This window comes from Notolabrus celidotus, chromosome 2 (assembly GCF_009762535.1).
Source record: "Notolabrus celidotus isolate fNotCel1 chromosome 2, fNotCel1.pri, whole genome shotgun sequence".
Classification (NCBI taxonomy): domain Eukaryota; kingdom Metazoa; phylum Chordata; class Actinopteri; order Labriformes; family Labridae; genus Notolabrus; species Notolabrus celidotus.
In genome coordinates, this window is record NC_048273.1 from 11,573,357 (window position 1) to 11,599,732 (window position 26,376).

Genomic DNA, 26,376 nt, shown 5'->3' on the forward strand with positions numbered 1-26,376 from the left:
CAGTCTTACCCCACCTTAATCCACAGTGAGCGTTGCACCCTGCAGTATTTAGCTAGTTACAGCATCAAGGAAAAACTTCCTTTTAACAGGCAGAAACCTCGAGCAGAATCAGATTCATGTTAGACAGACATCTGACTCCACTGAGTTGGGTCTGGAAAGAGGGACAGAGGAGAATAAGGGACAGAGGGAGCGGTGTATGTGGGTTCCGGTGTTTCTGCAGCCGGCCTCAAGTGGACGCTCGATGAACTGCAGTTTGCATGGAAAACAGCATTACCAACACAATCGTCCAGGGCTATAACGAGTTAAACTTGAAAAACAGCTCTCAGATAAAGCTTCATATAAATGCACAACATTTTTTAAAATATGTCCCTAAAATAACTCTCTACTGTACTTCTTAACAAAAGCAACTGTGGTGATTTAATCAACATATGGTAGTGTAGTAAGTAATTCTGGCAGCAGGACGGTGTATTTGGGACTGGATCAAAATAAGCTCCATTGTGTGTACTCATTGTAACAAAGGAACACATCCCCTAGTTGTCAATACAAACGGTTGATCTGTTTTTGCACAACAATAGAGCTTTTGGCACATTGTTAAACATTTATCAGGCTTAATACACAATACTCAGTATTATAGATTCGAAGTTGCTTTGGGATTTAGTGAGAATAAAAACGTGCTTATTACCTAAGTTTGTGCTGACTGTGGGAGAATTTCCTAAATCCTGCCAAGCGGCGCTAAAATCTTTTTTCAGAATCACCTCTTCCTCCACTGTTGCTTCATCTTCCTCCATTTAACTCAGATGAACTGACACACAGGTATCCTCCCACTCTCTGCCAGCTCAACAGGCATTGATTGACCTCACCAACACCAAGTGGTTTGAAAGCATGAAGAGGATTCAAAATGTTGTTAAAATGTAAATATATTAACTGCGTGTGTGTTAGTGTGTACTTTGGCAGAGAAATGTGTCTATGTTTTGCTGTGTAGGTGTGTGTGAGTCATATTAAAGCCTCCTTTTCTCCTTCTGGAATCAAGCAGCTGCAACAGGGCAAAAGACATATGATAATGTGTTTGTTTGTCTTTGCATGACCTGTGTGAGTGTGCTTCTATTTTATTATTCATAATAAGTGGAAGCTCTTTGTTATTTCATAACAAATTTGTAATGTTGCATTTCCTTTAAAAAAAAAAAGGTGTTGGTCACCTTTATCACTAAACACAACATGTTTGTTCTTTTGGCCTACTTTACAATACTGTTAAAATGAAATACCGCATTGAGACAAGGGAACTTCATTATACAATAATCAACATTACATATTTTCACGAGATGTAAAGGCCCCAAATATTACAAAACCTTTTTCTTTCTCTTACATTTATACTTAAGCCATCCTCCAGTCGATCAACCTTAACTATGTGGAAGCCAAAAAGCCTCTGCATTGCTTTTGTAACCCACCTGATAGGAAAACATAGCTTCTTCGAGGGAGTTTAACTTTGCCCCCATCATTACGTAAACAGAGTAGTCAATCAATAAATCAATCTTTATTTTTATAGCACCAAATCACAACAAACTTTAACTCAAGAAACTTTTATAGACATAGCCGGTCTAGACCGTACTCTATGTTAAATTATTAACAAAGACCCAACATCAGGTTAGGATAGGATCCAGTCCCCTCTTACTGACGGGACTCGATCTTATCTCAGCTTAATCCACCATGAGCATTTCACCTCGCAGTATTTAGCTAGTTACAGTGGTAAGGACAAACTTCCTTTAACAGGCAGAAACCTCGAGCAGAACCAGACTCATGTTAGACAGCCATCTGCCTCGACCAAGTTGGGGTTGGAAAGAGGGATAGAGGAGAATGAGAGAGATGATAGTGATGAGACGGATAGTAGTAGAAGTCGCTGTTGCCACTGGAGTTTGGCATGTCCGTAGCAGCTGGAGTCTTGAACATCCACATCAGCAGGCCGTCTACGGCAGCAACTCAGATGAACCTACAAGACAAGGGAGCTCAGGGACTCCAGAAAGGTCTATGGTTTGTAACTTTCAATGGGACAGGGATAGTTAAAGTAAGGGATGGGGGGGATAGGATCCCAGTGTATCAGTGTGCCAGTTCCCCCGGCAATCTAAGCCTATAGCAGCATAACTAAGAGCTGGTCAAGCCTGAGCCAGCTCTAGCTATAAGCTTAAGTGTCTACCCATCTCTCTTCCTCCTCCCCTCAGGATTAGACCAGAGCCCCACTATCAAGCAAATTAATATGTCAGTAGGCAAAGTTTTTCAGCTTTGGTCAGTTTGTCCCCCACACACAGAACTTTCTGGCAGCCAATCAGCACAGACTCTCATTATCATAGCATCAAAGGCAGAAAAGGTCTGTGCGCTACTCTGCCCAGATCACATTACGCTATAGAACATTTAGTGAACTGACTTTTCTACATTCTCATTATCACTGCTTCCCGCCCACTCAGATAACGAGGTTAGAAACAGAGAGGCCGCAGATCCTCCACAGAGGCCGAATTTGCAGATTGTTTTGTTACTGAATTTAAAACCTTGTTTTTAAGAGACAGCTAGGACATTTTGTAAACAGCTAAATGTAACAATATATGGCACCTTTAAGAGTTATAAGCAGTTGCTTGAGACCTTCCAAAAATGGTTGCATAAAAAAATATAGTATCAAGTAGGGATGGGCATTTCAAGCTAAAATACTGTTGAATAATCAATTGCGAATATGTTTACATTTACAGCCATGCTCCATCTCTGTGATTAACTGTGTTTCTGATTCGCACATTACTGGACATATATTTCCAGCACCTGTTGCTAATGTTTTCTTCTTCTTCTATTCCTTTTTAATGGAGTTAGCATTCTTCTTCTTCTTCTGTCACTTAATGCGGTTAGCAAACAGTTTTAAAGCGCTCTATAGCCACCGTCTGGCAGGAATACCGTGTTACAACCAGGGACCGGTGAAAACGATGAAACAGATGAAACAGATGAAACAGATGAAACATTTTACTTAAAGTGAGATAATATTTGCATTAAATCTTAGATTTTTAATAAGTAATAATAATACATTTTATTTATAAAAGTGCTTTAAGAGTTTCTCCAAGACACTTTAGACGAAAATAAATTGTACAATAGAAAAGCAAAGGAAAACAGTGCAAAAAAAGCAAGGGACAGCAAAGCAGCAAAACAAAACAAAAATCAATCCATCAATTATAGGTTAAAAGCCTTTGTTAATAGGTGGGTTATGAGTCCGGATTTGAATGTGGTGAGTGAGGGAGAGAATCTGAGGTGTTGGGGGAGAGAGTTCCAGAGGGTGGGGCCAGCGACAGAGAAGGCCCTGTCCCCCCAGGTTTGGTGCTTGTCAGTAAGTGAATGAATATTCAAGCATTGGAAAATCATGTCTCATCCATAGTATCAAGAGAACAATTGTCCAAAGTGAACTGTACCCTAAGGATTGTATTGCTGTTATTATTTTGGACATCAAACAGCCACTGAAGTCTACAACCTTCAGTTTCCTTTCTCAGAACTCTGTGACTGTTTTTTATTTTAACTGTCACCATCACCGTTCCTGACAGCACAATCCAATAAGTGTTGACTCCTATCTATAGGGCACTCCAAGTTCCACACGATATAACCATCCCTGATTGGCATGATTCTCCTCAGCGTGTTGGAAATAGACTGACACTTTAATCATTTGAAAACTCGTACGGTCTCGGCTTTGGTGGCTGTGTAAGTTCATGCATTTCGTATCACAAGCTAACATCTCCCCCCACAATTGCATGTCTATGGTCCTCTGTGTGTTTATCTGCATTTTCATGCCAATGTGTGAGTGTAAACCGTACAGTGGAGAAAAAAAATTCAATTTCCTCCAAGGGGATTAAGAAAGTAATTCTTCCACTCCTTCCTCTTACTCATTATTCATAAACTGTGGATGTCATCACAGTGGGATTAAGCGAGTAAATATTTTTGGAATTCTAATGCAGTTTATTCTGTGTCCAAAGACTGAGATATATGGGATGAACTGGGCTCCATAAAATTGAATATGTTACATTATTCATCAGCTGTGTGTCATCATTATGAGCAGTTAATAAGTCTGCAGTTCAGAGCAGTCTGAAATGAGAATTTAGAGTGCACAGTGTAAAAGTGCTGAGTCATAGATACGATGATTGTCCGGGCTGTGAACATCTTCCAGAAAAGTCATGAGTGGGTTGATGGAATAAATCTTGTTGTGATAAAGTGACAGAGTGATTGCTCATCTCTCAAAACCGCAGCAGAGGAGTCCTTAAGCAAGACATGCGACCCCCAACTAGTGTTACAGTAAAGCTGCTTACGGACCAAATGAACAGGCTGTGGTCCTGCTGGCTGGCTGGCTGGCTGGCTGGCTGGCTGGCTGGCTGGCTGGCTGGCTGGCTGGCTGGCTGGCTGGCTGTGTGTGTGTGTGTGTGTGTGTGTGTGTGTGTGTGTGTGTGTGTGTGTGTGTGTGTGTGTGTGTGTGTGTGTGTGTGTGTGTGTGTGTGTGTGTGTTGGAAACCATGTGAGAAGGGACAGGCAGGTGAAAATTAGAAATGGAATAATTATAATTCAAACATCTTTAGCTATACAGAAAGTGCAAGACCTTCCTTGAGTCCCTGAGGTCCTTTCTCTCGTAGGTTCCTCTAAGTCGCTGCTGTAGACGTCCTGATCGAGGTTTCTGCCTGTTAAAAGGAAGTTTTTCACTTGCCGATGTAACTAGCTAAAAGTGCAATGCAAATATCCCTCTCTCTTATTCACCTCAATACTTCTTTCCAACCCCAACTCGGTCGAGGTAGATGTCTGTCTCTAACATGAGTCTGGTTCTGCTCGAGGTTTCTGCCTGTTAATAGGAAGTTTTTTCCTTGCTGCTGTAACTAGCTAGATACTGCGAGGTGGATGAGATAGGATCCCAGTGTGTCCGTGCGCCAGTTCCCCCGGCAGTCTAAGCCTATAGCATCATAACTATGCGCTGGTCAAGCCTGAGCCAGCTCTAACTATAAGCTTTATGAAAAAGGTTGAAGCCTGATCTTAAAAGTAGAGAGCGTGTCTGCCTCCCAGACCCTGACTGGTAGATGATTCCGGATGCTCATGGTGGATTAAGATGAGATAAGATCGAGTCCTGTCAGTAAGATGGGACTGGATCTTATCCCGTCTTGATGTTGGGTCTGTTAATAATTTAACATAGAGTACAGTCTAGACCTGCTATGTTTGTAAAAGTGTCTTCAGATATAGTTTGTTGTGATTTTGCACTATACAAATAAAGATTGATTGATTGATTGACTTTTATGTACAGTAGCTGATTATATGAGAAAGCTCATCAGGAGGCCTGCATGAAATGGAACTATATTTGTTTGATTGTCCAGGGTTTTGTTTTCCTGAAAAGTAGATTCAAAGTGCTCCTGCTTTTCCTCAAGTGATCATACTTGTTTGCTCCAGAGTGGTCACTTTCAGAGTTCACTGAGCTGTTGTCAGTTGTTGATGCAGAGAGAAGCTGACCTCCAGTTGTCAGAGCTTAAAGTCAGTTCATTTCACAGTAAATTTACCAAAAGTCTCATTCTGAATTCTCTCCCTGCAGGTTGGAGTGGGTGGAGATCATTGAGCCGCGCACGCGGGAGCGGATGTATGCCAACCTGCTGACCGGCGAGTGTGTGTGGGACCCTCCGCAGGGTGTTTGCATCAAGCGGACCGGTGAAAACCAGTGGTGGGAACTGTTTGACCCCAACACCTCACGCTTCTATTATTACAATGCCTCAACCCAGCGCACTGTGTGGCATCGGCCGCAGGCCTGCGACATCATCCCCCTGGCCAAGCTGCAGACTCTGAAGCAGCACACCGATACCACTAATCCCCGTCCTGGAGGTGGAGGGGGAGGGAGGGCGTCAGCTGATAACAGCCCTGGACGTAACAGTGGGGTCAGCAGAGAGGGAAGCACGTCGTCTTCCCTTGATCAGGAGCTCTCTGAGAAACAGGGCAACAGAGAGGAGGCTGACAGGTAAGATAGCGGCTCACATAATGTGTCACATGATAAAAACTGATTCAGAGAAAACCAGACCAATGCATTATCCTGTGTCGCAAAGAGCAACAGCTCACAAGCTTCCGTATGTCCAAAAGGGAACTACTGAATGCCATACTTTCTAAATAGTTAAACAATAACCTTATCACACTGTATATTGATCCTGCTCCTAATCAACACTGTAAATTGCTACAGTAGTTACAGTAAACGCCGGAAACACTCTGGACAGTATGGAGATCAATCATATGTAGAGATACTGACACCATGCAGCTGAGTGGTTTTAGTGGAAGAGAAAGACTGAAGCTACATCCTCTTTCATTTCAATTAGCAATCTTCAGGTTCCTTGAACATACTTTACATAACAACAACATCGACTGAAAAAAACAACCCTAAAGGTGGAAGGAACACGATGGTAAGTTTGGGTTGAAAATTATTTGCAGGATAGTTCACAATTCCTCAAATACTCCTACTCCACCTTGCATGAACTCCAACCTACATGCCATCTGCAACTTTCCCGCTTAAGGTCAGGACCTCCCGTCAGTTCCTCTCTCTCCTTTTCCACGTTATCACTTTCTCTGTTATCAGCCCATCCCCTCTTTCAGTTTCTGTCACTGTCCGTTAATTTCTTTTCCCTCTCACCTTCAGAGCCTGTCACCTGTCTTTACTCTCAGATTCTCTCTCTTTATCTCTCTCTATCTCTCCTTCTCTTTCTGTCCTTCTCTTTCACCCTCAGCATCCTCTCTCCCCTCCCCTTTTTTTCTAACCAGTCTTGGTGGCTGGTTTGCAGTAATCTGCTGCACTCTGCTGCGATTGGTGGATATGCCTGTGTGGGGTCACAGTGTCCTGTAAATGTCATCTTTACTACAGAACGAGGATACACACACACAAACACAAACACACACACACACACACACACACACACACACACACACACACACACACACACACACACACACACACACACACACACACACACACACGTCCTAGCTGTTCCTGCTAGTCATAAACATTGTGAGCACTCAAAGCAAATCACTAATGTAAGGGATGATTACAGACTCTGCCTGTTTGAGGCTCAAGGAGAACAACATTTATGGTGACACTGACACAGCTCTTTGTTGTCATCACCAACAACCGTGGCCAGCTGACAGCCTCAAGATCATTACCAAAAGTGGAAGAGTTGGATGAAGAAATAGAGAGCTGATTTTTAGATTTGTGGTCTGCATTGCAGGAGGGCAGATCATCTTTAAATGACTGCTGGTAATATGAGCATCAGCATTATTCGACTGTTTACCGATTGCTTTCAGCTGCACCAGAGCTTCATTCAGTTACACATGATTCAAACCCAACATTTCCTGCTGCTGCTTCACATCAAAAGCCCTCTCTCTCAAAACCTGCACAGTCTGAAGAGCTGTGAAAACGCTGGGGAAAAAAGGAGGAATGCCATAAAAGTAAAAAAAAAGAATATATCGTCACGACAAAATTTTATTTCTAAGCTCTCTTACATCAGGGGATCAGTTTTAGATATTTCAGGGAGGAAAAGAAGCAAGTCACAGTGAGCTGATAAGGAGTCTAGTACTTGGATGATACTTTTTAAAGGGGATGTAAGTAGGGCTGGGCGATAAAACAATAACGATAGTTATTGTCATATTATTATTCTCAATATAATTATATAACAAATGTACAATAAAATGTTGATATATTTAAACTTGGAATTACAACCCCAAACCACTGGATAGGGAGGGGCACTACTGATTCTTCAATGCTAGTTCCCACTAAATATGAAACAGAAGAAGTCGGCATGGAACAACCAATCATGTCGCAGGGTGAGAGGTAGGCAGGCTGAAAGACGTTTGGAGCGGAATGTAAACACAGCTGAAACGAGCAACAGCTACACTGAAGAAAACGCAAAACCTACCAGCTCAAAGCAGAGTGACGACATGCTCCACAAGGAAGGTCACTAAACTTCACTAGTTAAGATATTTTGGCTATTTACTAGACTATTAAATCCCAGATAAAAGCAAACTGTCTGGTTTTCACTCAAGAGAAAATAATCTGCCTTTAAGATGATTTATGATTTATCATGAAAATGGTCGATATCAGCTAATGTGAAAAATGTTATCCTGATAACATCTTTTTCAATATCGCCCAGCCCTACTGGTAAATGAGCATCAGCATTATTCGATTGTGCACTGTGTACTTTCAGCTGCACCAGAGCTTCATTCAGTCACCCATGATTCAATCCAACATTCCCTGCTGCTGCTTCACATCAAAAGCCCTCTGCCTCCAAACCTGCACAGTCTGAAGAGCTGTGAAAACGCTGGGGAAAAAAAGGAGCAGTGCCAAAAAAAGACAGAAAAAGAAACCCATCTTCACAACAAAATTTTGTTTCTAAGCACAGGAGATCTGTTTTAAATATTTCAGAGAGGAGGAAAAAACAGTCACAGTGAGCTGATAAGGAGTATACTTGGATGCTACTTTTTAAAGGGGACGTAAGTTGCATCTTTAAAGCGTGATTAATTATCTATTCATTATGAATACACAAAGTAGAAGAACAACATAAGGCTTTCTTCTGATGCTGGTTCACCGTATACATTTAGTTAAAGCAGTTAGCAGCCTATTGTCAGGCAGAGTGGAGTGCAGAGCTGGAGATGGTCTCTGGAGAGAGTGATGCTGTTAAAGAAAGCAGGACAGGCAGTTTGTCATAGACCACACAGCTTCCTCTGTGACAGATGGGAGCTATTGACCTCTACACGGCTCTACCTCCCCATACACACCAAGGATCCTATTAAAGGAGGAGGTGAGGGAGGGACTAATGGAGGGAAAGATGGCAGGACAGTGAGGAGAGGAATGAGAAGAGGATGGAGACCAGAATACAGAGAAGAGCACCAGTCAGTCACTTGTAGCCTGCATGTTTGTTCTTCTATCTCCAATTACAATCACTCTACTATCTGTGAAACATGACGAGGCAGTCAGCGCAGAAACATACTGTATAATGAATTCACAATGTGCAGACATTAGCTACACACACGCTACTTGTCACTTGATATTGTCCATATCGTTGACTGCTTGAGGAATGAGGATCTGCAGTGAAGCTTCCTCGCACTGCTGGTGGTCTGAGACAGCGAGCAGCGACCTTCCTGTGTAGGGTTACTTCAAATTAATTCCTTGCTGTCTCCGTTTCCTCCATATTTTTGCAGCTGTTTAACTCTACCTAATTATAAAATTTAATTAAACTTGGCTGTGCGGTTCATTAAAGGTTACAGGCCTCACCTCTGTGAACAACCTCAACCTGGAGCGGTCCTCAGAACCGGTTCTCAACACAAATCTCAAGTGTCAGAGCGTGAATGGCTCTGTGTTAGTTCAGTATTGGAGGCTGTGTTTGCAGGGGCATATTGTTCCAAGTTGGCACACAGAGACGCAAACCAGCTGCAGCAACGGTAACACACTAGAGGGCACAATTATGCAGCTCCTTGAGTCAGAGTAGGTCTCTGAGACTTTGCATTAGACAGATAAATACATTGAGAAGCTTGTTGCGTGTTTAAAAAGGCTTACGCTTTTATCTTTAGTCATGAAAGGTCCAAGAAACTGGCCTGGAAGCTACTTTTGTAGGACTCTTTAACTATTATAAACATGCATTTGTGAAAATACATTTATGTTTTTACACGTATGCCTGCGTGTGTGCATGTGAGTGTGTGTGTGTAGTGAAACGCCTAGTGGCACAGCTGCTGACTGTGAGTCCAGATGGCTGGAGGATCTGCTGTCACACATCCACCATTGAATCTGATTATATGTGAAGTGTTTCTCTATCAGTCTCTCTCTCTCTCACACACACTCTCACACACACACACGCACACACACGCACACACACACGCACACTCCCAAACACACTCTCGTTCTCTCTCAAACACATGCACAAACATACAGGAGCAGTGGTGGCAAATGTGTGGGCTGGACTGTTTGTAAACTGATACACACAAACCCTTGTGATTCTCGTGGCAAGCTGCTCCGGCTATAAAAATTGTAAATAAAGGATGTAGGGAAATTGTGTCAGTGAATTAGGATAAATCAACACAATGATGTATGTCAGTGCATCGTCTGTGTATATCCTAGTATATCATATGGCTTATTGACATATAGCATGGAATAAGCTATCATTAGCAGTATGCAACACATATGCTTACACTCACACGTTCGCATAACTGCAAGTCTGGAAATCAGTGTGCGCCGCCGCTGCTGAAGCAAACCTGACCTTGAAGGCTTTTTGTGAGGGATGATTTCTCATGTAGGCAGCTCACAGTCCAGCAGAACACCCTTCATTTTATCCTGCATGGCCTTCACACCGTTCCAACCAGTGCTTTTTAAGTTTTAAATCATCACACCACCTCAATGTAGCTGAGCTACCACAAGCGGTTTTGTCTTGGAACATCATTAAACATGCCAATGACATCCTTGTGCATTTACTCTCATGCTCATGTTTGTCATGATTCCAACAGATGCTTGATTTTGATGGCAATAGATGTACAAGCAGTTTTTTTTGTATGTGAAAACACCTTTCATGTGTTCTTTGAACAGCATCAGAGCCATGTTTTAGAACATGCAGAGTCGGGCACAGCTGCTGCTGCATACATTCATTTTAGAGCTTGAGCATATGGACAATTTAGAGACTTAAGACTGGTTTATACTTCTGCGTCGACCCTACACAGCAGTGGTCGATGTGTCCGTGTCGCACAACAATACCAAATTCCTGGCCCCGCTACTCTGTTTACTTTTTCACAGCGATTCAGAGTGTGTTATGTAAATTTACAGCTGATACATGTTGCTGTTTATCATACAGCAATGATTACAGGGACAAATTCACACCTGTCAGACTTCTTGTACTTTGAACCTGGTATGTCGTTTGATGCATCCTCCCATGATTCCATGAGACAAAGATGGCTGAAGCCTGATTTATACTCCTACGTCGAATCGATGGCTTTGCATAAGCCATAGGTCTGCGTAGCTCCTGTACCTACATAGAGGCCTACACACGTAACTGATACGCACCTCCTCCAAAATGTCACTTTACTTCGAATCAAGGCAGACCGCAAGCACTGTGATTGGTCCGCCCGACAGCATTGTACTTCCCGCTTTTACAGCACTTTTGGGATCCCCGCACATATGCCGTGTCCTCCGTCCTCCGTTGTCTCCTCCCTATTCTTCCCTGTAATCCTTGCTGTATGATGAACAGCAACATGTATCGGCTCTAAATTAACATCATACGTTTTGAATCGGCGGAGCCAGACACAGGCGACCCGACTATCGGAGAGACCACACTGATCGTTTCTGCAGAGTATTGCTACGTAGGGTTGACGCAGAAGTATAAACCGGCCTTAAAAGTTACCACACATGAAGAAACATCAGAGACTTGTTCAATACCAGACAACACTATCTTCCTGTTTTTTTTCTGCAGCTACATTTGATGCCATTTTTGAGTCAGAGCGAAACAACAAAAAGACACCTTCTGTTTATCTCCTCTGTTTTTTTCCCCTCTGTTTTTCATTCCATTCATATTTCATTGGATTTGTCTTTGATCTCCACAAACTGGCTGAAAAGCAGACTCAGTCAGACCAAAGCTGCATTTAAAGCGCTCAGTGGATCATGTCTTGCTGCATAACTGGATGTGAAGATCACATAAAGTCACTAACATTTTGTGGTCAATGCAGGACACACAACATTCAAGTCAGATACGATATGATGATATGAGACGGTAGTTGCATTCTTGGTTGATTCATTAACCACAATCAACACCTGTGTATAGTGCTGGGTGATATCGACAAAGATGTTTTACAATAACATTTTTCATATCAGTCGATATGTTTTTTTTTTTTTTTTCAAGTTACATTTTTGGGCATTTTCGAGAGACAGGAAATGTGGGGAGAAGAGAGTGGGAAGGACATGCAGTAAATGGTCGAGGCTGGAATTGAACCTGCGACCTCTCTGACGAGGGCTTGGCCTCTGTATATGGGGTGCACACTTAAACCGCTAGGCCAACGGTGCCCCGATATGTTTTCTTCAGTGCCTTTGGACTACGGTAGTGTAACCTCCTCCCACAGCTCCACAGTAATCATATCTTTCATATACTCTTCCTTCTGTCTCAGTAAACAGGTAACAGGTCTAGATACTTTCATTGCATGCATTACAGGGAAATGGTACAAACATATTCACACATTTTCAACTCGCTATAAGTTCTGTCTGGTGTCTCCTTTGTCCACGCTGTCACTTCTGTGTAATGTTTATGCAGCCTAGAAAAAAGTAGCATATGTGTATAACTGTGTTTACATTCTGCTCCAAATGTCTTGAAGCCTGCCTACCTCTCACCCTGCGACATGATTGGCTGTTCCATGCCGATTTCTGGGTGGGAACTAGCGTTTAAGACACACTAGGGCCCCTCCCTTTCCAGTGGTTGGGGGTGTAATTTAGGTTTAAATACATCAACGTTTTATCGTACATTTGTTATATTTATATTGAGAAAAACAATATAATCATCTTTATCGTTATCGTTATATCGCCCAGCCCTACTGTGCGCCTCAGTTTCAGCCACTGTTGGATACATTGGTACTGTGATGGAATGTGTAGGTCACTGGCAGCTGACCAAGCAACATCCACTGGTTTTAATTCACAGTAACATGAGGTGGAGTTAAAACATTTGCAGGTTGACACTTCTGTGATGGAGGTAGAGACAGATTGCTAAAGGACTGTTTAAGTTGAATTGAAGTTTGAGTAATTAAAGACTTTCTAATCAGTATCAGGGGACAAAGTGGGAGCAGTTTGGCAGATGTAAAAAGAAGAGGGGATAGACACATGATGAAAAAGGAGAAGCTGTAGAGAGCAGAGAGGTGGATGGACTAAGGAATAAAGAGAAAGGAAGTGGGTTAGAGCCCTGAGTGTGGAGCATTTTGTGATAGGTGCCAGGACAGCCTTTTAATGCTTAATCCTTCCCTCTTTGTTTCCCCTCTCTCTCTCACACACACATACACACACATACACACACATGGAGACCAACACCCACAAATGCACAAACACTCACATTGCCGCTCTTGAAAGCCAGCCCTGGGGATCAGTGTGTTGAAGCATTTGGAAACAGAGGGTGGCCAGCACTAAAATCGATGTCACACTTCCCTCCTCTCACCCAGTTCAGCTCTTGTTCTCCATCACAAACCACTCTCCCTCTTCCTCCTCCCCTTGTTGTCTTACAAACAGGCAGAATGTGAGGGCCCAGCCATTGAGAGGAATGAGTGAATGAACTTGAACTGATGAAGAAAAGGTCTGTTTTTGCCAGAGGCCGCTATTTGGTTTATATTCTCTGTGGCGGTGACCCTGGTTGAAGATTATTTTCCCTGAAACCACCTGAACTATCTTTGCTTTAAGAGAGCCAAGATGAATCAAAAGCAGAAGGTCACGTAGGACCGGAAAATGAAAATGAATGTTACATTTGTCAGACTTAAGTCCTGTCAAGTTTGTCTGTCAAGTACAAGTTTTCAAGTTACAGTGAAATTTTGACTTGATCTTTGATCTGATAAGTGCATTTGTGTGCCTAATGGTTGCGTTGTGAAGCAGACTGAAGGGTGTTAAAACTGCCTCATCTGTCAGTATGTAGTCAAGACAAATGATGAACAACTGTTGTTAACAACAAACTCAGACACTCATTTCAAAGACAAACATGCTATTTCACTGGGTGGTGCACAGAGTTGATGGAAGTAGTTTAGAATTATAAGAGGCAGCAGTTCAAACTAGACAGCTCCTCACAACTGACCAATCAGAGCACAGTGTGCATTATTCTTTTATTTTTCTTTCTTTAACTACTACTGTGTTGTAGCATCTGATAGGCATTGTGTATTTTGATTGTTGTATTCTGTCTTTGATTTCTGATTGTATTCTATAGAGTTGCCCCCCTGTCATATTCACCTCATTTTTTAATGCGGAAGTAAAGCTATGACGTACTTCAGAGTTTTGTGCCGGACATCCAGTTAAAAATATTTGTCGTTGTGTGTTTTGGACTTTTCCGTTTGTACCAGCTGTTGTGACATCCTCTGACGGCACAGATAACTCCCGTTTTCCTCGAAGACATCACTATCGAGAGATTTGTTGCTCTATTGGCTTTGAATTAGTCAAGCTACTGGCATTTACCATTGACCGGAAGTAAGGAACCAGAGGTGCTTCACAAAATAACAGTTACCTGCCTGAGTCCGTTCAACCGCCGAAAATAAGGTGAATATGGAAAAAAAGAGAAGAAGAACATGAGCGCTGTGCATTGTGGGAAACAGTACGCAAGGGAGACTGGTCCAATGCATACTGTGAAATGTTCCAGAATCAGTACGACATCAGGGTAGTTTTGGCAAACTTCTAATTTTGCTCTTGTTCACATACTACTTGCTACATACTGAACTTTTTGCCAAATCAGTAGTGCTTGTATAGTAGGCAGTTTTGAAACAGCCCCTGTGTTTCCTCCCTTCATTGTCATGTGTGTATCGTTTTAACTCCCAGCCCTACTTACCAGTACCACACTGCAGACCCTGGTATGTTTTTTACAATGTCTGAATGACTGATTCTTATGTATTGAATCTTATATGTGAAGCAACATGTTATGCTGAAAAGAAAGTTAAGGTCATGATCAGAGAAGGAATTAAGCATCTGCCTTATACAGGCAATTCTGACGCAGAGAGTACTCAAGGCTTGAGGTTGTGTGATATTCAGTATTTCCACTGTCAGTCTATATTTGCTGAGGTGGGCACTTTTAAAATGGTTAAAAAAGACTGTACCAGTGTTAGACACAGAAATAAGTGATATTTAGAGATGCTCAGCACCTGTCAGAGTCGACTGTAAAGACAAAAATGTAGTTTCAGACTCTGGGCCGTGTAGATGATTAGTATAGTCTGCACTGAGAATATGAGGTGGCAATAGGAAGATATAGGAAATATGAAGAGCAGACTGGATTTTAATAAGAAAAGCTTCTTCAGAGTATTTTCAAGGCCCTGTGGTGTGAAAGTGACAGACAGCTCTTTATCACTCTGCACCCCTGACCCTTAATTAAATTTTCTTTTCCCTTCTCTATCTCTCTCTCTCTCTCTCTCTCTCTCTCTCTCTCTCTCTCTCTCTCTCTCTCTCTCTCTCTCTCTCTCTCTCTCTCGTCCTCTCTGTCAGGACTTCCCCCTTCAGATGGAACACTGGTACCAAGGAGAGAATGCTAATCAAGGTGACGGACAGAGAACCCAGCTTCTTGGCCCACCAGGGAAATGGTTACTCCCCTTGTGACCCACCCACCCCTGGTCCTCCTTCTGGGGGAGGCACCACATCACGAACTCGGCGTTCCTCTGGAGGAAACGCTCCTTCGGAACCCGATGCTTCCCCCGTTCTCTACTCTGAGCGACGTCAGTCCCCTTTCCTGAAGCGAGCTGAGCTTGGCGGCACCGGCACCCACCGCCGCTCGTCGGCAGACTCTCAGCCTCCCTCGCCACGCTACGCTTATGAACCCCCGTTGTATGAGGAGCCACCATCAGAGTACCAACCCCCTCCCATATACGAGGAGCCTCCTACTGACATGCACCTCGCTGACCCCTCTTTCTACGGAACTGGCAAGTCACCTGCTCGAAAGTCCTCCGCCCCCATCTATCATTCCCCCAAACAGGGCCAGTCGCCATATGGCCAGCTGGTTCTGACCAGGCAGAAGTGTCCAGAGAAGACCCAGAGTCTGGAGTACAGTCCTGTGGGGAAAGAGTATGTTAAGCAGCTAGTGTATGTGGAACAGTCTTCTTCCAGCCCACGCTTCAAGACTGCTGACCGTCTGCTGCGTTACGGCACCACGGGGGGCTATGGTGGCTCATATGGAGGTTCCTACACTCTGCAACACAGCCAGTCTCTGATCAGGGACCCCCGCCTGCTGCTGGACTACAGTGGGGAGGGAGGAGAAGGAGGCCAGAGGTTGCTTTATGAAGACTCTATATCCTGGTCGTCCAGTCAGACCCACACCCTTTCCTCCTCATCCACAGGCGGTCCTGGGGCTTCCTCTCCTGGAGGTAACCGCAAACGCAAGAATCGCAAGCCCTCTCTCCCCCAGGAGCTGGCACGCTGTGCAGGGCTGGAGGGGGAGCTGTCAGGAACAGCATCTGAGGCAATGTTGGCCCAAGCCAGGCTTGCATGGGAGGCTCAGCAGGTGATGAAACAGAGGAGCAGTTGGGACTCAGGGCAGGGAGGGGGAGTGGCCCAGTGCGGAGGCTCGAAAGATGGCTACGAGAGCGACGGGGCGCTACCTCTGCCACTGCCAGGACCGGTGGTGAGGGCATTCAGTGAGGACGAGGCACTGGCGCAGAGTGATGGACACCACCACTGGAAACGCAGCACCTTCGATCGGCTTGGCTTCCCCCAGGCCCTGCTGGAGAAAAGCCTCTCAGTCCAGACCAACCTGGCCTCCCCTGAGCCTTTCCTTCACCCCTCACAGGTACTGATGCATGCTGGGACTGTGTCTGCGTTCAGCAAAGGATCATTTCTGTTGATCAGATACTTGAAATCTTATTTCCTTTAGTCCAAAAGTCATCTGATGGTCTGTCTGCTCATGTGTCTTTCGCAAACATATTCATAGTGATGCATTAATATTGCTAGTTCTAAACAATTTCCCTGATAAACCAAACCTTATTAACACTACTGCTACCTTATTACTAAAACAACCCATCAACATTATTTTACATCACGTGAGCTGCACAAACAAATAGAACGGGCCGGTTGTCAATCAATCAATCAATCAATCAATAAATCAATCAATCAATCAATCAATCAATCAATCAATCAATCAACCTTATTGATGAGGTCATCTGAGCTCACTTACCATATCTTCCAACTCACATTGCCATAGTCCAGCTGCAACAGCTACTACTATTACTACTACTACAACTATCCATCCCATCACTATCAACACTCTCTCTCTCTCTCTCTCTATTTTATTCTCCTCTATCCCTCTTTCCAACCCCAACCCGGTCGAGGCAGATGTCTGTCTAACATGAGTCTGGTTCTGCTCGAGGTTTCTGCCTGTTAAAAGGAAGTTTTTGCTTGCCGCTGTAACTAGCTAAATACTGCAAGGTGCAATGCTCAATGATCGAGTCTTGTCAGTAAGAGGGGACTGGATCGTATCCTGTCTTGAGGTTGGGTCTGTGTTAATGATTTAACATAGAGTACGGTCTAGACCTGCTCTGTTAGTAAAAGTGTCTTGAGATAACGTTTTTTGTGATTTGCCTCTACACAAATAGAAATCGATTGATTGGTTGATTGATTGATTGATTGGTTGATTGATTGATTGATTGATTGATTGATTGATTGATTGATTGATTGATTGATTGATTGATTGATTATAGGAGAAACTACAAAAAGTACTAGGTGGATGGATATACTGTTGTTCCGTAGAGAGTCAAAGTCAGAACTCATTAATCTTTGCCTGTGTTCAGTGGATATAATGTAGAAAAAAACAATACCAACACAGAGTCAACATTTTATGTTGTGCACAGTTAAATAGGCTGCTAATTGAGATCTAATTTGAAGTAGCCCTGTGCCCTCTGGTATTGCTCAAATGGCGACATCATGCTAAAATGTTACTGTTTACTTTTCTCCTTTATATTTATCTTACTAATGATGCAAGCACTGGGCCTCAGTAAAAGGACCTCGTAGTCATTATGTACACGGCTGTATTTCAAGAGCTCCTTTTTTGTTGTTGTTTTCTTTGTTTCTCCAGAGCCATTATTTAGATCTCTATTCAAAACAAGACTCTGAGAAATAAATGGACTCTTTGTCTCACTGAAAAAACCTTGTGGATATTGTCGTATTAATGCGTCAGTTTTAATCCCAGTCTGCTCCCTCTGAGTTTAAAAGAAACTTCCAGCTCTCACTCTAAACATTCTGCAGCACAAAGATGACTGACCTCTTCTTTTTTCTCTCTCTGTTTTCCTCTTTCTTTGTTTACCTGTCAGTCGGAGGACCTTGGAGCCTGTGCCCAGTTTGAGGCCAGTCGAAATGCTAGGAATATGATGCCGAGCGCCAGCTGTGGCATTTTCCCAGAATTCGTCCTGAGGAAGCCCTCCTCAGAGACCGACATCGAGAACTGGGCATCCAAGCACTTCAACAAACACACACAGGTACTCCAGAGGATGTGTCTTGATTTTGAGAGATTAGCATTACATCATGCACATCACAATGTGTCTGTTATTCTTTGTGAATCAAAGTCTGTATCTTTTGATGCTATTTCTGTCTTAACTATTTATAAAACAAGATTTTCTGGAATGTCTTTAAATAGCTTATTCTCATGCTCCAGTATACCAGGATGAAAGATATCATAATGCTCTACTCAGCTTCTCAGCACTACTTTTAAAGTTTCAGCTCCTTTTCCTCTATTTCCACATGTAATGGCATAACAGCAGACATGACTACAGGTTGTTAAACACTCTTGTCAGATTAAAGTGCTGCTGTTGACTGTCTTACATGGGGTAACATTGTTACAAAACACTGCTAATTAGCAATCATCTGATCACTAATCAGGTTTTGCTTCTTAAAAAAAGCACTCAAGGTTGTAATATGTGCTTGGAATGTTAATGAGGAAGGAGAACGTGAGGCTCAGAGGTTTGTTTGTGACTGTAAGTTGAAAAACAACTACAGTGCAGGTTAATACTTCCTAAGTGTAGTCTCAAATCCACCACCTCCTCTCTCACTTCTCTCAATTATCTGTATTATATATATATATATATATATATATATATATATATATATATATATATATATATATATATACATATATATATATACATATATATATGCTTATCTGTTTTCTGCGCTGATGCGCTGATTATTTGAGGCATTTACATTTAACTTGTTTGAGATCAAATAGCTCTCCAATCCGCCCAAAAAATGAGGACAGGATCTAAATCTCAGCATGATTTTCTGTCAGCACCATCTTTTCACAGCTCAAAGAATTTCCGTATTACTTCCTCCTAACATTGGCTGCTAATGAGCACCACTTCTGTGTTGAAACATTTGCTGACAACTGAGTGTTTTATTTGAGAGAAAACACTCCATAGACTACATTTGTCTTTGCCAGAATGCAGACTTTTCCAGGAGTATTACACCAAACAGCAACTCACTGTTTAAGTGAGCCATCTGGTTCTATGCAGTAGTTGTTTCCCATAAAACATTTTGCCTGTAAATCCAAAGTCTATATAAGTGTAAGTAAGAGTTTTCAGATTGTTACTGTTCTGTGTAAGCCACCATTGCCATACAATTCATACATTTTCTGACTTGGTAACCTAACTTAGTGCTGGGTGATATTGAAAAAGATGGTACCACGATACAATTTTTCATATCAGTCGATATTGATAATTTTTACACTAAACATCAAATAGTTCTTTCATATCATTTTAAAGGCAGCTTTTTTCTCCTGAGTGAAAGTTGAAGAAACCAGACGGTTTGTTAGCTTGTATTTGGGATTTAGTAGTCTAGTAAATAGCCAAAAAATCTTAATTAATGAAGTTTAGTGGCCTTTTTTGTCGAGCATGTTTTCACTCTGCGTTCTCTTCAGTGTCGCTGTCGCTCGTTTCAGCTGTGTTTACATTCTGCTCCAAACGTCTTTAAGCCTGCCTACCTCTCACTCTGCGACATGATTGGCTGTTCCATGCTGACTTCTTCTTCTGTTTAATGTTGAGTTGGAACTAGCATTTAATACACTTTAGAGCCCCCTCCCCTTCCAGTGGTTGGGATGTGTAAATACAGGTTTAAATATATCAACGTTTTATTGTACATTTGTCAGTTATATTGAGAAAAATAATATCACGCTAATTATTGTTACCGTTTTATCGCCCAACCCAAACCCAACACACCTGCATGAATTTCGATGGAAAGATCAACCACAAGTTTGACAACAAATGTCTCTGCTTTTGCTGAAGGCCCTGCTTCCTGAAGAGGAAAGTTATAATATATCTGTCAATCTAGATTTAGTTAGAGACTCTAGATAAAAATGGTGGCCTGGGCTTGAAGCTAAAAAGATTTTCTCTCTCTTGGAAATATTGAACTCAAATCTTGTTTTTTTTATCTGAAACAGGCTTTCATTATTAGTATTTTTTTCCATTTAATCTCAGTTGCTGATGATGTCATCCTATGACTGTCAAATGCAAATGTACTTGTTTAACTTTCCCTTTTGCAGGTGCGGTTATCTGTATTTTGGTATTCATTTACTAGCATAAGACATTCCATTCTGCAGTAGGGGATCGCTAAGATGGCAGCAGCCTTATACATATCTTTTCGTTTCACCACCACCTCTCTAAATCTCCCTCTTGTTCTTCTCTTGTGTTTCCCCTCCCTCCCCTGCTTGTTTTCTCAGGGTCTGTTCAGAAGAAAGGTGTCCATTGCCAACATGTTGGCCTGGAGCAGCGAGCCCATTAAGAAGCCCATGATAGTGACCTCAGACCGCACTGTGAAGAGGGAAGCAGTGGACATCTTTAAGCTTATCCAGACCTACATGGGCGACCGGCGCACAAAGACCGACCCTTACTCTGTAGCTCTGGAGGTCTGTAGACTACCTAAACCCCTTCACTCCTCACACCCATTCACCTCAAACTCATTGTAGAATCTTTACACGGGGGTTGGATTCTCAGCATGGGAAGTATTCTGGTTTCCGCTTGTGTTAGGTTTGTAGTCTGAGTATTATTGATCAAACCTGTATCCCCGACAGTCAGTATGGAGAGCAAAAGCAGGCAAAAATGCACACCACTGTAATGACATCCTGGCTCCAACTGGCAGTAATGTGATGGCGATATGTTTATCTCTGTGAATGGATATCCTCATTCAAGTGAGTGACCTGTCTACTGGAAGCTGTGTCGCAAAAGCCCATCAGCGGTTAGAATTCCTGACTTCCTGGAATGCATCAGAAAAGACCTCCATCCAACAAACAGGCATTTTAAAAGTAGTTTTCTTCTCCTCATTAAGACAGACCTGACAAAGTTAGCATTTTTACTTGTTACAAACCTGTTTCATTATGTTTTTTCTGCAAAACTAAGACCCATTAACTGTCAATAAACCACAAGAAATAGGTTTATTTTATGGGTTCATACTACTGAAGGAAGCCAGAATGAAGCATCTATGTCTACTGTTGAACCAAAACATACCAGTACTTAAAACAGACGAACGGCACTATCCTGGGGATGTAATGGACTAAGAAGCGCAGCATAGAAAAGGAAGTTTTGTCAGGAAGTTGTTGTTGTAACCGCTGGTTTCGCTGGAATGACTGAATAGTTTGCATACAGTCTCAGAGGCATATACTGTTTATCATCATCAGAAGATGATAGACTACGATTACTGACGGCTTCCAAGATTGCCCACACACAGAAGCCATATTTCTCACATTCTCCTTCATGTGTAACCTCATTATCCCTCTTAAGTGATTTGACTTTGTCATGATGTCCTTGAGGCAGCATTTTTTAGACACAGTTAAATCAGGACTCTAAGCCGAGATAGTAGAAACATCACGGTTGGGAAATAACTTCTATATCTGAACAGAGAGATATGAGTTATGTAGCGACTGCAGAGGACAAACTGAACCAGGGATCCCTTGTTTCTCCTCCTCTCTGCGGGACTGCAGACGTGTGCATCAGGCTTCACAGTGTGAAGCTGTGTGTCCTTGTTCACAGTGTGACTTTGAGAGAAAGCTTTGGGAGCCTCATTTGTAAACTGTTTAGGATGTAATGCACAAAGATTGAAGCTTTAACAAGAAAATCAAAAATTTGTAATAACACTCAGTAGGCTTGTTTTAATGAGTGTCCCCTTACACATAATGCTCAGAGCAATGTTGGGCATGAACATAATAATGAGCGCAGAGACATAAGTAAGCCTTGTGATGGTTATGCTTTTCCCCTGCCAACTTGTATTCAACAACTGATGAAAATCTGAAAGTTGACAGCCTCACAAAGACGAAATATGACGACCTGAAAGTTGTAGCACATAAGCAAATTTTCAAGCACAGTATTGAGAAGAGGTTCAGTGCATTTGGCATCACATTAGAAGCATGCAATCGCTTCAGTTGCACATTTTGAAATTAATATATTTCCTTTGGGAAATTTGGGAAATACTTGTGTATTGTGCTAGTCTGCTCAATGAGGAAAGGAGCATATGTGTGATGGATACCGAGGCTAACGACGATGACTGAATTGCTGCATGTGTAGATGAGGATTCTGTTTATTTCTGCAAAACATTATAGATACAGAGTCTTTAAGTAATATTTAGTCATGACATAAATGAGAGTGACAAATATCACAACTGCCCTGTGATGGGTTTGCGACCAGTCCAGGGTGTACCCTGCCTTCCAACCGAAGACAGCTGGGATAGGCTCCAGCCCCCCATGACCCCCAACGGGATAAGCGGTCAAGATAATGGATGGATGGAAATATTACAACTTAAGATTTCAACCACAGCCTCAAAATGATCACTGGACATTAGTTTACAGACAACAGCATTGTTTTTTTTCCATAAAGTTAAGTTAAAGCTCCTGTAAGGAGAATTAATACTGAGGCCTATTTATGATCTACAAAAATGAAGAAGACCATTTGACTGAAGCTTGGCTATTTATGTCAGGTCATTAATGAGTGTGTCAGACAACATTCAATCAATCAATCTTTTTCTGGATTATTATTTGTAATAACGGACCACTTTCCGTATTCTGCCAAGACATAACTGTGGAGAAATTTGACCAGAAGTAAGAAACCGGAAATACTTCACAAAAATCGGTGAATTGCCTGCGTCCGTTCAACCGCCGAAAATAAGGTGAATAGAGGCTAGTTTTTAGCTCGCATTGTGATGTCACAAGCCAGCATTCGTTGCCTAGTCTGCGTCAGACAGCTCTCCTAGATCTGCATGCAGCAGTGGACTTGCAGGGCCCCCTACGCCTGCGAAGAGGGCGCGAAGCAGCAACCATGACGCTAGAAACTAAGAGCATTGTGCCAGGAGCATGAGACAACTTTTCCATTGAGAACCGGCGACCTCTGCGATGAGGCCACCAGCCTTGACTTGGATCACAGGCTAACTGGCGTAGGCCCGTGAGGATGACATTTGGACTTGGGCAGGCTGAGGGGCCGCCCGTAATCTGCATAGCATCGTCAATAGATGTGACATGAAAATGGGTCCTATTTATAGACTTTTACTCAACCAACTATGATGTCACCGATGATGTCATAGTTTTCCTTTCAAGTGACAAAGTGGGGTTGACAGTCCCCATGGCGATAATGCATCATAGCAGCAAGTCCAGTTAGCCCATAGCAAAGCCAGCATTTGTTGCCTTTGAACTATGACATCATCGGTGGCATCATAGTTGGTAGCGTAAAAGTTTATAAATAGGACCCATTCTGACCCACAATGTCATCTATTACGGATACGGGCGGCACTCTGCCCCAGTCTAAATTGCCGGTCAAGGGTTGGGTTTAGTTAAATTAGGTTAGTCAATCAATCAATCAATCAATTTTTATTTGTATAGCGTCAAATCACAACAAACGTTATCTCAAGACGCTTTTACAAACATAGGAGGTCTAGGCCACTCTATGTCAATGTATATCTAATCTATCAGAATATATATCTAAATCTTCACCAGTGTTTTCAGTCTTGCTCTCCTGTATCCTGTCCGCACACAGCAGGTTTAATCCTTCCAATGTGGCGTTTGTGTCCGGTGTTAGCTCTGTTAACGTTCTTGACTGCTATCTGCTTAAACAGCCTTTGTTTACATTTTCCAAAATGAAGGTTTTTAATGAAGGATACATTCAACTGGTAAATTAAAGCAGTATGAGATTCTTTGTTGGGCATGTACAGTGGAAGAAGCAAACAGATGAAAGTTACTGCTTTGTCCACAAGGGGTGCCACAAACTGAAAGTTACCCACAGGCGCTTTAACAAAAAAAAGTAAGAAAGCCTGAATTCTTTCTCCATCTTCTTTGTGTGTGTCACTGTCAGGTGGTGGTGCGGGGGTGGAGTAACCAGGGCCTGCGTGATGAGCTCTACATACAGCTGTGTCGTCAAACCACGGAAAACTTCCGCTACGACAGCCTGGAGCGAGGCTGGGAGCTGATGGCCATCTGTTTGGCCTTCTTCCCCCCAACACCGCGCTTTCACAACTACCTTGAAGGCTACATCTGCAGACACATGGACCCTCTCAATGACACCAAGGGTAGGTTGGAAATATACATGTAGCCTTTTTATACTCACAGCCTGAGATGTCTTGATTTATGACAGCAGTAGCTATCACAGTAATGCTTTCTGTCAACTATTTTTGCTAAAACTTCTTATCCAAATAAACATGAAACAGATTTTAAAGGTAGATACGGTAATCCCAATTTAGGTCATTTTATGTTCCACCACGATCACTGAGGTCCTTGAATGCTTCCCTTTTTATTCACCAAAACTGTGGATCTCTCTGCCTCAGGACATCAGAACAGCGAGCTCTCTGGGTGTTTTTAAAAGAAAACTTAAGACTTGTGTTTTTAATCAGGCATTTAACTTGGAGTAATTTCTTTTTTGCCCTGGGCTGCATTATTACCATTATGACCATTATTTTAGCATCATTTTTATTTATTTTATTTTAGTCGATCTTATTATATTTTATTTTATAGTATTTAATTTTTTGGATATTTATCTGATTTTATTTGATTGATTTTATTATAATGATTTTATTTTATTTTATTACATATTTTATGTCACATCCTTTCCACTCTTATCTATTGCTGTTGTTTTCAGTCACTCTGATCTTTAGTGAAGCACTTTGGGCTGCATGCTTGTATGCATGAAAGGTGCTTTACAAATAAAAATGAGTTGAGTTGAGGTGTAAAAATGGGAATATTTAACAATATCTAGCGATCAGACTCAAGACTGAAATACTTTCTTGTTGGTGAAGCTCCACAAGCAATGGTGGCCTTCAAGGACAAGAAGCTTTTCTGATGCATGACAAGTATGACCCCCCATTTGCCAAGTTTTTAATATCAAAAACAACCACTCTCTTCTTCTTCTTCTTCTTCTTCTTCTTCTTCTTCTTCTTCTTCTTCTTCTTCTTCTTCTTCTTCTTCTTCTTCTTCGTCTTCGTCTTCGTCTTCTTCTTCGTCACACTGGGCAGTAATTATTTCCCTTTGACCAGCGTTTTTTTTCAAATGAGAGGATATTGATCTGAAGGGTAATCTATGGGGTTACTCCAGGATAAAATATCAGATAAGCTGAAAACTGATACAGATGTACAATCTAACAAATACCTCCTGACCAGTAAACGGGCTCATTATGAACAGAAAATCAATGACCTGCAAACCCAAATCCCATGTAGAATATCAGTTGTTGCAGAAAGCTTTGTAATCACAGACCTGATGGACGAAAAGCAGCACGTCATGAGTGGGGCTAACAGTGAGAAACATCAGCCTTTTGTAGTCTTAAATGGTCTACCTTTGAAGGGGTTCAAAGGGGGAATGAAGATGTGCTGGTGCTCTGCTCCCCCCTACTGGTTACCATGAGCTAGCTCATGCTGAGTGTATACATATAGCTGTAAAAATGCCTTTCAGTCGATCAGAGCTTTAATACAAACATTTATATCTGACTAGAAATACTTAAATCATTTATAATATATGTTTTAGTCATTTAAAGAATATAAATAAGTACAAAATATACATTACTGGTTTAATCTTATCTAAAGGTTCACTTGCTAATAATTTCTCAAACTGGTTCTCTTTGCTAAAGCAGCCTATAATGAGATTAGAAGCCCCAGAAAAAGATGCTTGCAGTATCATATTGTCTTTATGTAAATGAAATCATTCTGATCTTCACTTTTTAAGTCAGCATTAGTCACAGGCTACAGTCAGACTTTAATACATTACTTCATACTCGAATAACTTTGTTCTATAACCTGTAACATATCTCCTGAAGCTGAAGCTTAGACTATGCTCTGGCCTGGTTACTTTTCAGACTTCACTAAATCCCCAGACTTACGTAGGTCTCAGGGATACGTTTAAATCCAAACAAAATGAATGTGAATGAATCTGATTAGATATAACTCAAAGACTAAAAAGCGGTCCTCTAATGGTCTGAATATCTCTTTCTTCATTCCTCCAGGAGTTGCCATTAGCAGCTATGCTAAGTACTGCTACAGGAAGCTGACAAAAGCTGCTCTGACTGGAGCCAAGAAGGTAAGTAGTTTTTGTCTCTCTTCATGTTGTTTCTGCTCAGATCAATGGACACAGCTCATTTTCCTTTTAGTATATTGCTGATTTTATAACTTACTTATTCAAATTAAATAAAAAAGGGCAAACTAGCATTGAAGTGGTACGACCCCTATGGCCCAAGCTA

The 26,376-nt window shown here is 42.0% G+C and overlaps 1 protein-coding gene across 1 annotated transcript in view; it reads left to right on the plus strand.

The window, feature by feature from the left end:
* The window catches only part of arhgap39 (Rho GTPase activating protein 39), a 118,484-nt gene that overhangs the window by 81,488 nt on the left and 10,620 nt on the right, over positions 1-26,376 (plus strand). Inside the window, exons 2-7 of the mRNA XM_034706997.1 lie at positions 5,576-5,992; positions 15,194-16,487; positions 18,004-18,168; positions 20,400-20,585; positions 24,010-24,223; positions 26,143-26,216. Coding sequence (XP_034562888.1) covers positions 5,576-5,992; positions 15,194-16,487; positions 18,004-18,168; positions 20,400-20,585; positions 24,010-24,223; positions 26,143-26,216 — 2,350 coding nt within the window. The remainder of the gene's footprint in view (positions 1-5,575; positions 5,993-15,193; positions 16,488-18,003; positions 18,169-20,399; positions 20,586-24,009; positions 24,224-26,142; positions 26,217-26,376) is intronic.